The 14,296-nt window shown below is 37.7% G+C and overlaps 1 protein-coding gene across 2 annotated transcripts in view; it reads left to right on the top strand.

Moving 5' to 3' along the window:
• The window catches only part of KITLG (KIT ligand), an 88,937-nt gene that overhangs the window by 24,817 nt on the left and 49,824 nt on the right, over positions 1-14,296 (top strand). For both annotated transcript variants that reach the window (XM_003906934.5, XM_003906933.5), the window contains exon 2: positions 11,802-11,915. In XM_003906934.5, coding sequence (XP_003906983.1) covers positions 11,802-11,915 — 114 coding nt within the window. The remainder of the gene's footprint in view (positions 1-11,801; positions 11,916-14,296) is intronic.

Below are 14,296 nucleotides of genomic sequence, written 5' to 3'. Positions count from 1 at the left end.
GCTGACCTCACCCAGCTTTGTTAACCTCAGGTGAGTTGTTCCCTATTCCTAGGCCATTTAAAAAAGAGAAATGCTGAGTTGATTATTTTAGTCCCACTCTTTCAGGGCTGTCTGTTCCCTTCTACCAAGACAGAAGTGAACTTTCTAGCCCTTTCTATGATCACTCACTCTCTTCTTTCTTTTTTGGCAAACTGTAGTAATATACCTTTGAAATTCCCTCATATTCATTCAGTCCTGTAGTCCATGCACTGAGGTTGACTTTTGGTTCCATCAACTCAATGGCAACTGCCCTCATTAAGGTCAGCTCCATTAAGTACTCTTTAGTAAACATCATATTGACACCTTTTAGTGCTTGTTTTATTCATTGCCCTCTCCCTTTGTTTGTTTGTTTGTTTTTTCCCCCATTGGCTGCAGTACCCCCACAATCAACTGATTTCCCTCTCATGTATTTGGCTTCGCATTCTCTCATCTCCTACACAGATAGTTCATGATAGAATGTCCTCCTTCTATGGTAGTATTCTCTAAGGTTTTTGGTGATAAACTCCTGCCTCTTCTCTTCCTACATATCTGGATCAGCAAATAGCATCACTTTTTACACATTCACCCAAACTGGAACCTGGAAGTCATTTGTGCCTCTTCCCCTTTTGACCCTACCCTCTTTTCATTAGTCACCAAGATCTTCCGTTCTACTTCCACATCCTGTTGAACGTGTTCATTTTTCTCCATTCTCAATGCCACTGCCCTAGTTACGGCCCTCATCATCTCGACTTTGGATTACTTCAGTGACCTCCTAATGGGCCTCATGCCCCCAGGCTTGTTGCCCTCCCTCCTGCAGTCCATCCTTCATTCTGATGCCTGATAAACCTTTTAAGAATAAATCAGATCTTGACACTCCCCTGCTTAAAATCATTCTGGGTCTCCCCAGTGCTTTTAAAATGGAAACTAAATCAATTAGCAAAATTAGGAGGGCCTCTATATCTCTCTCTGTAGCCTTGTATTTTTTTTTTTTTTTTTTGCTTATTCTCATTTTCCAATGGAGTAAAAAGTCACAGAATTCTAAGAACATGCCTTGTTTCCACACTTCTGTGGGCACCTGCTACTGCCTCTGTCAGGGGTCTTCTCCCTCACTGTCTTTGAGTTGGCTGCCCCCGATCACCTTTGGAGAAGCTTCTCCCCCTAGAAACTATCTCTCAGCCCCTGCCTCAAATGCTCCCCTCCCCAAGTCAGGTTTAGCTGTACTTGGGACAGGGGACGGTTGAGGGAGGGGCTGGGCCTTTTCTCTCTGACGCCCACCTCTGTGCTGTGTTCTCCAGTAATTTGAGCTTCCTGAGGCCAATGACCATAGTCTTTCTGTCTTAAGCTTATGTATTTATTAGATACTCCGGACATGTCTGTTGAATGAATAAGTGGCTCCTGGGATAATGTTACTATAAGTCCGAAAGCACCCAATTTTGTTTTTATAAGAAGAAACAACTTTTCGCTTTATTTTTTGGGTTTCTCCCCTCCCTCTAGCTATGTAAATTTTTGTTTAAGCTATAGATAAGTGTAACTTGATTTACCTGCTGACTTTATTCAACCTAGTAATAACTTGACATGTAGTTTCAGTTTGAAACTGGTTGAGTTAAAGAGACCTATATGCCTTCTGCAATATGACCCTTTTAAATAAAATTTAGTTATTCATTAAATATAAATGAAGTCAGTTTTATTATCTAACTGGCCCAGTATTTTTCTTTCCAGCATAGCTAGTGTAGGTTTTGGTTTATATCCAATCCAGCAATTTCCTAGCAAAGTGGCCGTGAGGAAGTTACCTAATCTCTCCAAATTGTGTTTTGCTCACCTGCAGAATAGGGTAATAATATCTACCTGGTTGATGGGAGGATTATAGGAAATAATATCTGCAAACTGCTTGTCCTATGTGCAGCCCTTAGGAGTCAATATATTTTGAGTTATTTCCCCTTTAAGTGGCATTTACATATAGAACAAGGACTGATTATTAAAGGATGAATTTCCCCAAATTTTTCTCATATATTGAGTACCTTGAAATCTTTAAATTCCTTTATTACATTAAATTGTCATATTATGTTACATTGTCTGCCTTTTTATATTAAGCAATTTCTTTCTAGGATGTTCAGTTTTTTGTTATAAGAGCATATTCATTACATATTTTAATGATCACCCATATTTTAAAACATTTTTAGTTTACTTCTTCACAAAAGGATTTTTGTGGAGGGAAGTTAGAAGAGTATCTTTACAAGATTTTGGCACCCACCAATTTGGTTCCAAGTTGGTCTGAGTTTCAATTAGTTACTCTGGTAACATCTGCTTTTTTGATAGTAGTTAAGTTTCAAAAACTAAAAAATCTACTAAATGTTTCATTTGTCCCTTTGAGATTACTGAACAGTGCTTAGAGAAGAATTTCAGTCAATGTAAGATGATTAGGTATTTTCCTTATAATATTTAATGATAAATCTTTAAGCAATTATAAAAGGATCTGAAAAAAGAAGTCATATAGAACTGAATGGTTATTCACCAAATGAGGATCCTGTTGTTGGTTTACATAGTTTATTTTTGGAAGATATGGTTCATATGAGTTAAGAAGACCTGAACTCAGGACTAATTACCATACCTGTATCTTGGTAACTGGCTTTCCTGTCTTTGGGTAGTTGAGCCAATTGGCTCTCTTCCAAAATACATTTGGGCTACAAGGGAACTGCCTGCTTCAATAGCTGGTATGCAAGATTAAAGAGAAGATGAATGTTGTTTTTGGCAGCAGCTGCTGTTTTGTTCAGGGCAGCTCTAATACCATTTCTTAGGTCTGTGCATAAAGAAAATGAGCTACACAAACACTTCACTCTCTTTTTGACTTTGTGAAGTCTGTAATGTGGACCCTGACAATGCATATTTTAAAAAATCACTTCTCATATTCATAGAGAGAGAAAGGCTTTTTTTCCTGTATTTTTTTTTTTTCCAAGTTTAGAAGATTGGTATCTTCTGGTTTCTTGAACAGCATATGTCCTCCTGATGTTCTTAGGCTGCATGCATTTTAATTTCTACTGAAGAAAAGGAATCTGCAATGTGACTTATGTGTTGCAACACACGTTCAGATTAAGTCCATTATTTCGTTTGGGGATTTTGTAGCTTCTTTTCCTGGTATATGGCTTTTTACTGTAAGGAAAGCTCTGTGTTCAGGAGGGATTGATTATTGGGTGAATAGCCCACTGGAGTCTGCTGATGTTTGTTCTCAACGAAAATGAAAATTGAGCAAGACCTTTGCCTTTGAGGTCTTCAGCCTCATCTTCTTGTAAATTCCTCCCACCCCAGACTTCTTTAAAGTGCTTTTCTAGTACTATCTGCTACTGTTAAAACCTGCTCCCAGAAAAGGACCTGCCACATCTGTCACTGATGTCAACATAAATTTTAGTCAGTATTACTTCCCTCTACCAGAACTGTTTCTACTGCATGTCTTGGTTGTAACAGTGCACACTGATTTCTCATTATTTTTTTTTCCTAATCATGTAAATAATTTGAAGGCAACATTTAGCAATGAAAGGATTATTGGAATTTTGTGTGTTGTGGGGGAATACACGGGGGACAATTTTGATGCATGTTTCTAAAAAAAAACGAGAACTACCCACGACAATATGTGTCTATACAATGAAAGACTATCCAGAAATGAGAGGTTATCACACAATGAGCTTGACCTAGAGAGAAATGTTGTACAATGATTAAACAAAGTAGCAAAGAAAAATGTCATATACAGCTGCAGAGAATGTTAACAGGAAAAAAAAAAAAAAAAAAAAAAAACAAAAAAAACAGATGATTACCCAAACTGAAAAGATACATTTTAGAGCAGAAGTCACAAACACAGGGACATTTTGCTTCAGGAGTATATCTCCATTAGGGTGTGTGTGAGCGTGTGTGCACACCCACACATTTAGGTACCCTATCCCCTCAGAGTTTCCAGAAATTGGAATAAGAGGAAGAGAAAACAAAGATAAATATTTTGTTGATATATTAGAACACCTCATTTAATTGGAAGTCAATTGTGTGGTAACTGAAGCTACTCTAAACACAGTTCAGAACTAAGAAATAAATGAAAAAGGTATGTGAACTCAAAGTCAGTATGAAAATATTCATGTGCTAAAGGTCATACTCTTTGTTCATGGGAGATTTACTCTATAAAGTCTTTTCTCAGAAAGTTTTACTCAAACATTTTTGAAGTACTTGTTTCCTGGTTTCCTAGCCAATGCAAAGCCCATAAACCACACAACAAATAATTGCATAGCATCCGCAGTTTGAATAGTTTCTCATTTGATTCTTACTACTAGTTCATGAAATGGGTAAGACAAAAATTATTTTTATTCTCGTTTTACAGGCTGATAAATGGATACTCAGGGGGATTAGCTGACTTGTTTGAAGTCACATGGGAAGGGACTGAGAGGTTTTCTGGATCCATATTCTGCCCATGGTTTCCAAAAGCGTTTTTTTGTTTTGTTTTGTTTTGTTTTTTTCCTAATTTCTTCTTGGTCCTTGGAAACCTTTGTTTAAACAGAATCTTTCTAAGAGGCATGAACAAATTAAAAAAAAAAAAAAAAAGCTGAGCTACTCTGCTTAAAATAAAGGGTGGGGGGCCAATAATTCTGGCAGAGGCAGTTCACTTTCCTCATCTGGAATAGCTTGACCATCACTACACTGCACCATTCATTCATTCATTCATTCATTCCAAAAGTATTTCAATTGAGCTGTGTTTTATTTTTCTGTTGCTGCTGTAATAAATTGCCACAAATTTATTGACTGACTGGGTGTAGTGGCTCACGCCTGTGATCCCAACACTTTGGGAGGCTAAAGCAAGTGGATTACCTGAGCTCAGGAGTTCAAGACCAGCCTGGCCAACATGGTGAAACTCCGTCTCTACCAAAAATACGAAAAAAAAAAAAGGCCGGCCGTGGTGGCAGGCACCTTTAATCCCAGCTACTCGGGAGGCTGAGGCAGGAGAATCACTTGAACCTCGGAGGCGGAGGTTGCAGTGAACCAAGACCACATCACTACACTCCAGCCTGGGCAACAGAGAGAGACAGACTCCATCAAAAAAAAAAAATATATATATATATATATATAAAATATTATAATTTTGAAGATCAAATGTTCAAAATAGGGCTCACTTAAATCAAAGTATCAATTAGACTGTGTGTTGCTTTCCAAAGACTCTAGGGGAGAATCTGTTTCTTTCTCTTTTCCAGCTTCTAGAAGCTTCCTACATTCCTTGACTCCTGGTCCCTTCTCTCTATTTTCAATGCCAGCAAGGACATGTTGAGTCCTTTTCATGTCACATTTACTTGACTGTTCTTCCATCATTGCGCCTGTCTCTGAACAGAGCTGGAAAATAGTCTCCATTTTTAAGGACCATGGGGATTAGATTAGACCCAGGGAATCTAGGATAGTCTCTTCATCTCTAGTTGTTAACGTAATCATGTCTGGAAAGTCCATTTTGCCATATGTGATGATACATTCACAAGTTCCAAGAATTAGAACATGGACATCTTTGGGACCATTATACTTCCTGCTGTAAGCTCCCATATGGGACATGTGTTGTGCTCATCATCAAGAGTGCAGGAGACTGGAAATAGGCATGTTAGTGGTAAAAATATGTTGCAAGTAATGACATGACAATCTGGGGGAAACAGGAAAATTAAGGAACAAACAAGTGAAACCTAAATGTTTAAAAGTTATACAAACAAGTACAGTAATTTGGAACCTCTTGGAGAAGGGAAGTTACAACTACCTAAGTGAGATACTTTGAAAGTCTTCCTTTTATTTGATGACCCTGAACCGTCAAAGAAAAGCAAAGTTTAATATTTCAATTCACTGTTTAAGAAATCAAAATGTGTGTACAATATTAGAAAGACTTCTGTGTAGAAAAATTAATACTGAAAAATTTCTTTTTTATATAAAGAAGTAAGCTCTGCAGTTCAGCTCTCTCCTGAGTATACTGATGAAGGAGGTGTCATCCTTGCTTCGCAAAAACCTCAGTATTTCTAACTTGATTATCCCCCTGTCCTAATGTTTAGCTATGCCAGAATGAATTCTTTAATTTTATGAAAGGTAGGTAGTTTAAATGGTAGCAAAGTATCTGCAAAATTAAATTACAGTATGAATTTATTTATAATGGCTTTAAAATAAAGGGCTTTAAGAAATATAGGTTTTTCAGAGATATTTGAATGTTCATAAGCCAACATAGATGTAATTTTAGCATTTACCCAGTAGATTTTTATAAAATGAACAAAACCATATCTTTGTAAGCTATTTCAATTTAACTGATACAAAAAATATATTGCCCTGATCAAATCATTCTTCAATTATTATAGCAGTCTGTGTTGATATATTTTAAGGAACTATCAAATGACATATATTAAAAATGATGGTTTGAATAATATAGAATATTCAGCTGTGGCATGGAATGTGGAACAGACTTGTCTCCATATGCTTGATATTTGCAAAATTATTAAAGTTTTAGAGATTTGCTATCACATCACAGTTCTCACAAATCATCTAACAGATTTGCGGGAGTTCTGGGACAGTGTAGAGGGGCTAAAAGGACAGAAGTTAGAATTGGACAGATCTGGGCTTACTGATTTCACCACTCAGAAGTCACCAAATGTCCCTATACCTCAACTCCTTCATCTTTAAAATTAGGACATATGAAAGTTATTGTTTTTTCGTTATTAGATATCCAAGATGCTTGGTATATAGTAAATGTTCAGTAACTTTAAGCTCTATTCATGGAATTGTTCCCAAAACACCACCAGCATCTGCATTTACATTCCAGTACTCTGCCTGATAGAATTGAACTACTTATACTCCTATTTAAAGCCACACTTTCTACTTGAGAACTGAATCTCACCCCTTCTTTCCTGCTCAAGGCTGTTGCCCAAGCAATCCCCTCTCTTCTGACCTATATTGCCAATTGCTTCCTCCTATTGGATCATTCCCATAGGCATATACACATTCTGATGTTTCAACCTTCTTACAAAGAAAACTCTCTTCACCCCCAATTTCTTGCCAGCTACTTCCCCATCTTGGTTTTATTTATGTGTTTGTTTATCCAGTTGCTCTCCTTTGAAAGAAAACTTCAAAACAACTGTTCATACTCATTGTTTCTGGTTAGTCTCGTCTCTTACTTTCTTAAACCCACCGTAGACTGGCTTTTTCCCGTACCACTTCAATAAAAGTGCTCTTGTTAATATCACCAGTGACCTTAATGTTGCCAAACCAGTATTCAGTTCTCAGTCCTTGTCTTACTCGACCTATAACCAGCATTTGACATAGTTTGACCTTCTTTTCCTTAAAGTACTTTTTTAAAGTCTTGACTTTCTTCCATAATCTTTTTGCTTTGCTCTCTTGGACTCTTTTGTGGGTTCTAACTCTTCTGTCAGATCCCTTAAGGTTAGAACACCATAGCATGCTCAGTTCTTTGTTCTTTTTTGTACTTTTACTCACTCCCTTGGTGATCTCATCCACTCATTTGCTTAACACCCCATTTATATATGGAAGGCTATCATATTTATATCTGCAGCCCAAGCTTCCCTCCCAAGTCCAGATTTAAATATCTTGACCTGGCATTATCACTAGAATACTTCAAAGACATCTTAAACTTAATATACTCAAAATTTAATTCCTGATCTGCCCCCCAAACCTTCTCTATCCCCAGTGTTCCCCATATCAGTTGATGGCAACACCATCTTGCCAGTAGTTCATACCAAAATTCTTATAGTCATCTTTGACTCTTTCTCTCAAATCTTACTCTGTCAGGAAATTCTCATGGTTCAGCCTTAGGAAGATGTCCAGAATCTAACCACTTTCAGTCAATGTATTACTATAACCCTTTCTTGATTGGATTACAGCAACAACTTCCCAACTTGTCTGTTTCATTTTCTACCTGTTGTCACCCTAAAGTCTATTTTTATTATAGCAATCAGACTGATCTTATTTAATTAATTTATTTTTATTCTGAAGTATATTTATATCCTGCCTCTGCTCAAATTCTTGCAATGAATCCTATTTTATTCAAGTAAGAGTCAACGTCTGGGCAATGGGCTTCAATAAGCCCTACATAAGCTGGCCTCTCCATTGTCTCTCTGACATCATCATCCTCTACTGCTCCCTGATTTACTCTTGCTATGTCTTAAATAACAGATGTCTTAAATAGACCTTAGGACCTTGGCACCAGCTTTTCTCTCTGTATGCCGTACTCTTCCCACAGATGTCTGCGTGGACCACTGCCTTAGCTTTGTCCAATCTTTGGTGAAATGTTGTCTTCTTAATGAGACACTTGTCAATATTACCCTGTTAAAAATTCCAAGCTGTTTCCATACATACTGCAATCTTTGGAAAGAAAAGAGTACAGTTAGTTCTGTGGCTCTTCTCTAGACTCAGAAATGCCTGGTGATTTGACCTTCCCTCTAAGTCTTCTTTCAACAAGGACTCAAGAAACTTTTAGGTGTTCATCTATACTTCCTCAAAGAGAACTCAGCTGAAGTTACTAGGTAGCAAGCACTGATGTGTGCTTTATTACAAGCATATATCATGCACTGATATGTATTAATATTTTATTGTTGAGACTGGTACTGGTGGGGATAGCTGCTCTAGAAAAATGAATAGAAGTTCATGCTGTATCCCCAAAAAACTGCTCAGCTAGCAAGGTATAAGGAGAAGGAATCACCTACCCAGCATCACCTATCATTGCCACACATATCCTGAGTGTTCAGTGACTTTCTAATATTAGAGATGGCCTGGGAGTTGGCTCTGCTGGTGCTGTATGTACTCTTTTGTTACCTAACCTTTCTTTCTTTCTTTTCCTTTCTTCCTTCCTTCCTTCCTTCCTTCCTTCCTTTCTTTCCTTCTTTCCTTTCTTTCTCTTTCTTTCTTTCTTTCTTTCTTTCTTCTTTCCTTCTTTCTTTCCTTCTTTCCTTCTTCCTTTCTTTATTTTTCTTCCTTTCCTTCTTTCTTTTCTTTCTTCCTTTCTTCCTTTCTTCTTTCTTTCCTTCTTTCTTTCTTTCCTTCTTTCCTTCTTTCTTCCTTCCTTCCTTTCTTCCTTCCTTTCTTTCTTCCTTCCTTCCTTCCTTCCTTCCTTCCTTCCTTCCTTCCTTCCTTTCTTTCTTCCTTCCTTTCTGTCTGTCTGTCTGTCTGTCTGTCTTTCTTTCTTTGAAATGGAGTCTAGCTTTTGTCTCCAGGCTGGAGTGCAGCGGCACGATCTTGGCTCATTGCAACCTCTGCCTCATGGGTTAAAACAATTCTGCTGCCTCAGCCTCCCCAGTAGCTGGGATTACAGGCGCACACTGCCACACCCAGCTAATTTTTGTATTTTCAGTAGAGACGGGGATTCACCATGTTGGCCAGACTGGTCTCGATCTCCTGACCTCGTGATCCACCCACCTCGGCCTCCTAAAGTGCTGGGATTATAGTCATGAGCCACCACAACCGGCTGACCTAACCTTTCTTGAAACTCAGTAGTACACATGGTGCTGAGCAAAGCCTCCTGTGACTCATGACTGTGATTGTCACTCTGAACCCAAGATCACCAGTAAGGCAGAGTAGACATTATGATTCCAATCCCCTTAACCTTGCTCTAATCTTTTTTTTTTTTTCCATAGCTTTTGACACCTTTTGACATACTGTATAACCTAGTTACTTATGTTTGTTGATTAAGCCTTATGAGGGCAGGGTTTTTTTGTTCATTATATAGGCCTAATACCTAGCACAATGCCTGGTATACACCAGATACTCAGTAAATACTTGTTAGATGAATGAATGAACAAATGTTTCTTTAGTATTTATTCAAGGCCAGGAGTAAAGGATTGTGAAGACCAGTAACAGAATTTCTGCCGTTAAATTTCTTTGAGCCAAGGATGTGATTATGGTCATTTCTGAGATTGGTCCATTACAGAGATGTCTTAGAGAAAGTTCCCAAATCACATCAGGAAAGAGGGGCTTAGAGAAGTTTATTTCCAGGGAGGTTGTGTCTTAGCAATGACAATATAAAAGAAAGCTGAGTTTAATAAATTATATTTACACATGTGAAGGAAGATTGTGTTATTAAAGGAGCGTTTGTATGTAGGGGTTGTCCAAAAAGAAGAATCCTCAGACAGAAATAATTTTTACAACTTAGTCTTCGCTGTGGTCCAAGAAAGATGATACTATGAAGAGTGTGACCCCACAGTGCTCAAAGTAGCCTTAAATTAAATTATGCAGGATTACTGCTAAAATAGACCATGGTGGTAAGGGAATAAAAGGATTTTAATTTTGAATACAAACCACTTTATCCATGTAATTAGCATTGTAGTTTTAGAAATTTTAGCAAATAATAATCATTATTTGTTCTAGTATAATATCTAGTTAGCATGCAGATATTAATTGAAAATAATAATCCAGTTCCTTTTAAATATGGCTAGCTATGTAAATAGAGAAGATTTCTAGTCATGTGCATCTGGACTCTTGTGTAATTTTAAGATTTTACAGAAGAATGGTATCTCATAAAAGAATTCACACATATTTTAAGATGTCTTCACATCTGCATGGTTTTGTCATGTTGTTTATTTTTCCTGGAATGCTCATCTTTTTTTTTGTCAGCCCTTGCAAATCCTCCTTGTCCTCCTAAATACGGCCATAGTCACATTTTCTCTCTGGCTTTTCTTGGCACTGTCTTCCTGCAACTGGTTCTCCCCCTTAAGGTTAATTGATTAATTGCTTCCTCCTCTGTGTTCCCAAAGTGTTTATCACAAGGTGTGGGTGTTATTTATTTACCTGCCTCTGAGTTTCAAGGGCATCTTCATCATCTTTGTTACCCTAGTGACTGGCACTGTTCCTGCAGCATAATACATGTTTAATAAATGGTTATTGAATTTGAGCATCAGAATATATTTTTACCTTGAGCACTGATTCACCCAGCAAATATTTATTAAGGGCTTTTTATATGCAAGATACTGTGTTATGTGTTGTGAAGATACTACAAAGATAAATCAGATGCACAAGTCCTTGAAACTCTATAGTGTAATAAGGAATAATAAGTCATGCATTAAAACAACTATAATACATGATAGAAAATGTTGTTTTCAAGCCGATGTGTAGGTTATGTGTGTTTGAGAGAGAGAGAGAAGACAGATTACTTTCTGCTAGGGTTCAAGAATGCCTTCCTATTGGCTAAGGAAATATTTTCCTTAAGTGACTAAAAAGCTGTGTTTCAAAATATTCTTTTGATGTCTCACAAATTAAGTGGAATTCTGTCTTAGGTCTAAAAATACACATCTCTGTCACTTTAACTTGGTGTACTCTTGTAGATTATTGAATTAAAGCACTGCTCAGGGGTTATACTGCTACTTGCCAAGCGGTCTACATTTAAAGTAGATATAAGATGTTTCTTTTGGTGCCATAAGGGATACATTTTATGCATTCTCTAGCTTTTAGAAGACACCCCAAAGGCTAAGTCTTTAACATGCTGTTACAAGTTTATTCCTAATTGCCATTGGGAAATTGGCTGAAGAAAGTTTTTGACAAAAGTTAACAATATTGTCATTGAGAGAATAATTCAAAATGGATTTTAACTAAAAGCTTTTTAAAACTTTGGTGAACATAGTTTGAATGTGTAATATTTAATTGCATTTAAGCCAATAACATATATATATATATATATATATATATATATATTAGACCGGCCTTTTTGTGCATCAAGGCATTAAATGTTAAAAGTTTGAATGATTACAGATTTTAACTGATGATCATCAAGCAATTTTTCTGTTTTCATTTAGACTTGGATTCTCACTTGCATTTATCTCCAACTGCTCCTATTTAATCCTCTCGTCAAAACTGAAGGGATCTGCAGGAATCGTGTGACTAATAATGTAAAAGACGTCACTAAATTGGTGAGTAAGGAATGCTTTAAAGTGCCGTGTAAAAAAGAGCTGTGGCTCTTTTTCCTGTGCTTGTTGATCAAAGATTTAGATTTTTCTTGCCCCAAAGTACTGTTTTCCTAAGGTGGGGAAAGGAATCATTGGGTTACTATAAAGGGTTTATAGAAAGCAGGTAGTGAGATATTTAAGGTCATGGATACTTTGTTGGTAAAACTGGCTAGTTGCACACCGCTGCTGTGACTGCTTATTTGCTGGTCTTCTCGCCCTCCTTCATAGGCAGGGAAGGACCTTGGAGAGTTCGCTATGTGCTGATGGGCTTGCCCTGGCTTGTTCCCCATAATCTCTCCAGTGGGTTCTCCAGCATGTTCTATTTCCCCTTCACATGTCTTCCTACTCTTCTCTAAAAAGCCTAACGAAAGGAAATCTGAAATGGCTATTCTCCCCATTCCATCAGTATGAAGACCCTGTCACATGTCAGTGGGCGTTTGCTTCTTCAGGGAACATAGAGAGGTGATTCATTGCCCACATGCTGAAGGGACTCATCTCCCTGGTTTGTGATATTGAACTCTTCCCTCAGCGAAAGCCGTTTGCATTGCTGCCCCTAAGTCACTGCCAGCTCCATGCTATGCTTTTCCAGGTGCTTTCTCTCAAGATCAAGCCACAGAGAGGGCATAACACGTCTGGAATGCATCCTTCCCAACCCTCGCGATCTAGGGGAGATCTTACATGCTTGTTTGAACCATGTATGATTTCAGGATGAACAAAGCTTGAGAAGCAATTTTTTTAAATTCCTGGTTATTTAAATACTCACTGGAGAACCGAGGTGATGTGAGAATAGGTAACAAATGAGGGTTGTGATGTAGAGAAAGGGATGAAAAGTTTATTTGTTGGGGTAATAGGATAGGAAGTAGAAGAGGCTCTATTTATCTTCCCTCTTCTTGATACATATTTTCCGGTGTATGTGTTTTATTTTGGGTTTATAATAGAACTTCAAAACAGAAGTTTAAGGCCACTGTTGAAGTCTTGCTAGCTTAGCCTCAATATAGAAGTAGAAACCTACAGACACAGTTTATACAAATTCCTTAGGACCCAGAGAGTTAAGGTTTAAAAGCATTCTCCCATACAGCAGCAGCAGATGTATCAGTATGTCTTACTTGAGGGAACTGTGAGCAAAGCCATGCAAGAGTTGCCTGGCATATACCCGGGTAGCTATTGTGTATAGGGTGGGGGTGAGGGGGGCATATTTAAAAAAAAAAAAAACCATACTGTTTAAAAACAGATCATGTTTTTTTCCTTGAGTTGCTTGTTAGTTTGTGACCCAAGAAACAACACTAAAGGACAGTATGTGTTTAAAATTTAACTTTTGTGCATGACCTGGGTTCTAGTCTAGACTTAACATGTGATGGCTGTGTGACTTTAGTCAAGGCACTTGACCTCTTCAAGCCTCAGTTTCTTCATCTGTTAAATAGAGATAATATGTCAGAGGGGATCTGAGGATAAATTGTAATAATGTAGCCCAAGCCCATAGTGAGCACAGTGCCTGACACATAGTAAATATTTGGTAAGTGTTAGACACGGTTACTATTTTATGATTATGTGAACTTAGGGAAGAGGAACCACACCAAGTGCCTCAGTTCAGAGCTGAGATGAGTGTAGGGTGGCATTACTGGAAGTAGGATGGTAGTAAGCACCATGAGATCAGTTACTGCCTTAACTCCCATCTGACTACTTATGCCCATGCCTAAATTCATTTATCAATAAATTGTTCTCAGATTCTAGAAGCTATTGACAAGACCAAGCAGAATAATACAGAAAATGTTATGGTAAACTTGTGTGAGATGACCTAGTCGAGCAAACATGCACATGATCTTAGCTTTCTGTAAGGAAGGAAGATAAAGATTTAGAGACAAGATGAAGGAAAGAATAAGTCTACAAAGCAAGATAGACCCTTGAAGATGTAATGGTGCAAAACTACTTTTGAACATATGTTATCTTAATACCCAATGGGCTCAGTCAGTTGTTGGCTAAATTATTCATCTGGGAATTTTAATGGTGATATAAGAGAAGGGTGGGGACAGCAAAGTAGAAGGTGTTCATTAAATGTTTGCTGCGTGAGTGAAGAAGAAGAAATGATGTGCTCCACTTAATGAGCATCACAATCACCTGTCATGCTGATGAAAATTATGCCTGTATTCGCAATAGCAAAGACTTGGAACCAACACAAATGTCCATCAGTAATAGACTGGGTAAAGAAAATGTGGCCCGTATACATGATGGAATACTATGCAGCCATAAAAAGGATGAGTTCATGTCCTTTGCAGGGACATGGATGAAGCTGGAAACAATTATTCTCAGCAAAATATCATAAGAACAGTAAACCAAGCACCACGTGT

Source organism: Papio anubis, chromosome 9 (genome assembly GCF_008728515.1).
Source record: "Papio anubis isolate 15944 chromosome 9, Panubis1.0, whole genome shotgun sequence".
Lineage (NCBI taxonomy): Eukaryota > Metazoa > Chordata > Mammalia > Primates > Cercopithecidae > Papio > Papio anubis.
Note: the sequence above shows the minus strand (reverse complement) of the source record. Positions and strands in the feature narration are given on the sequence as shown.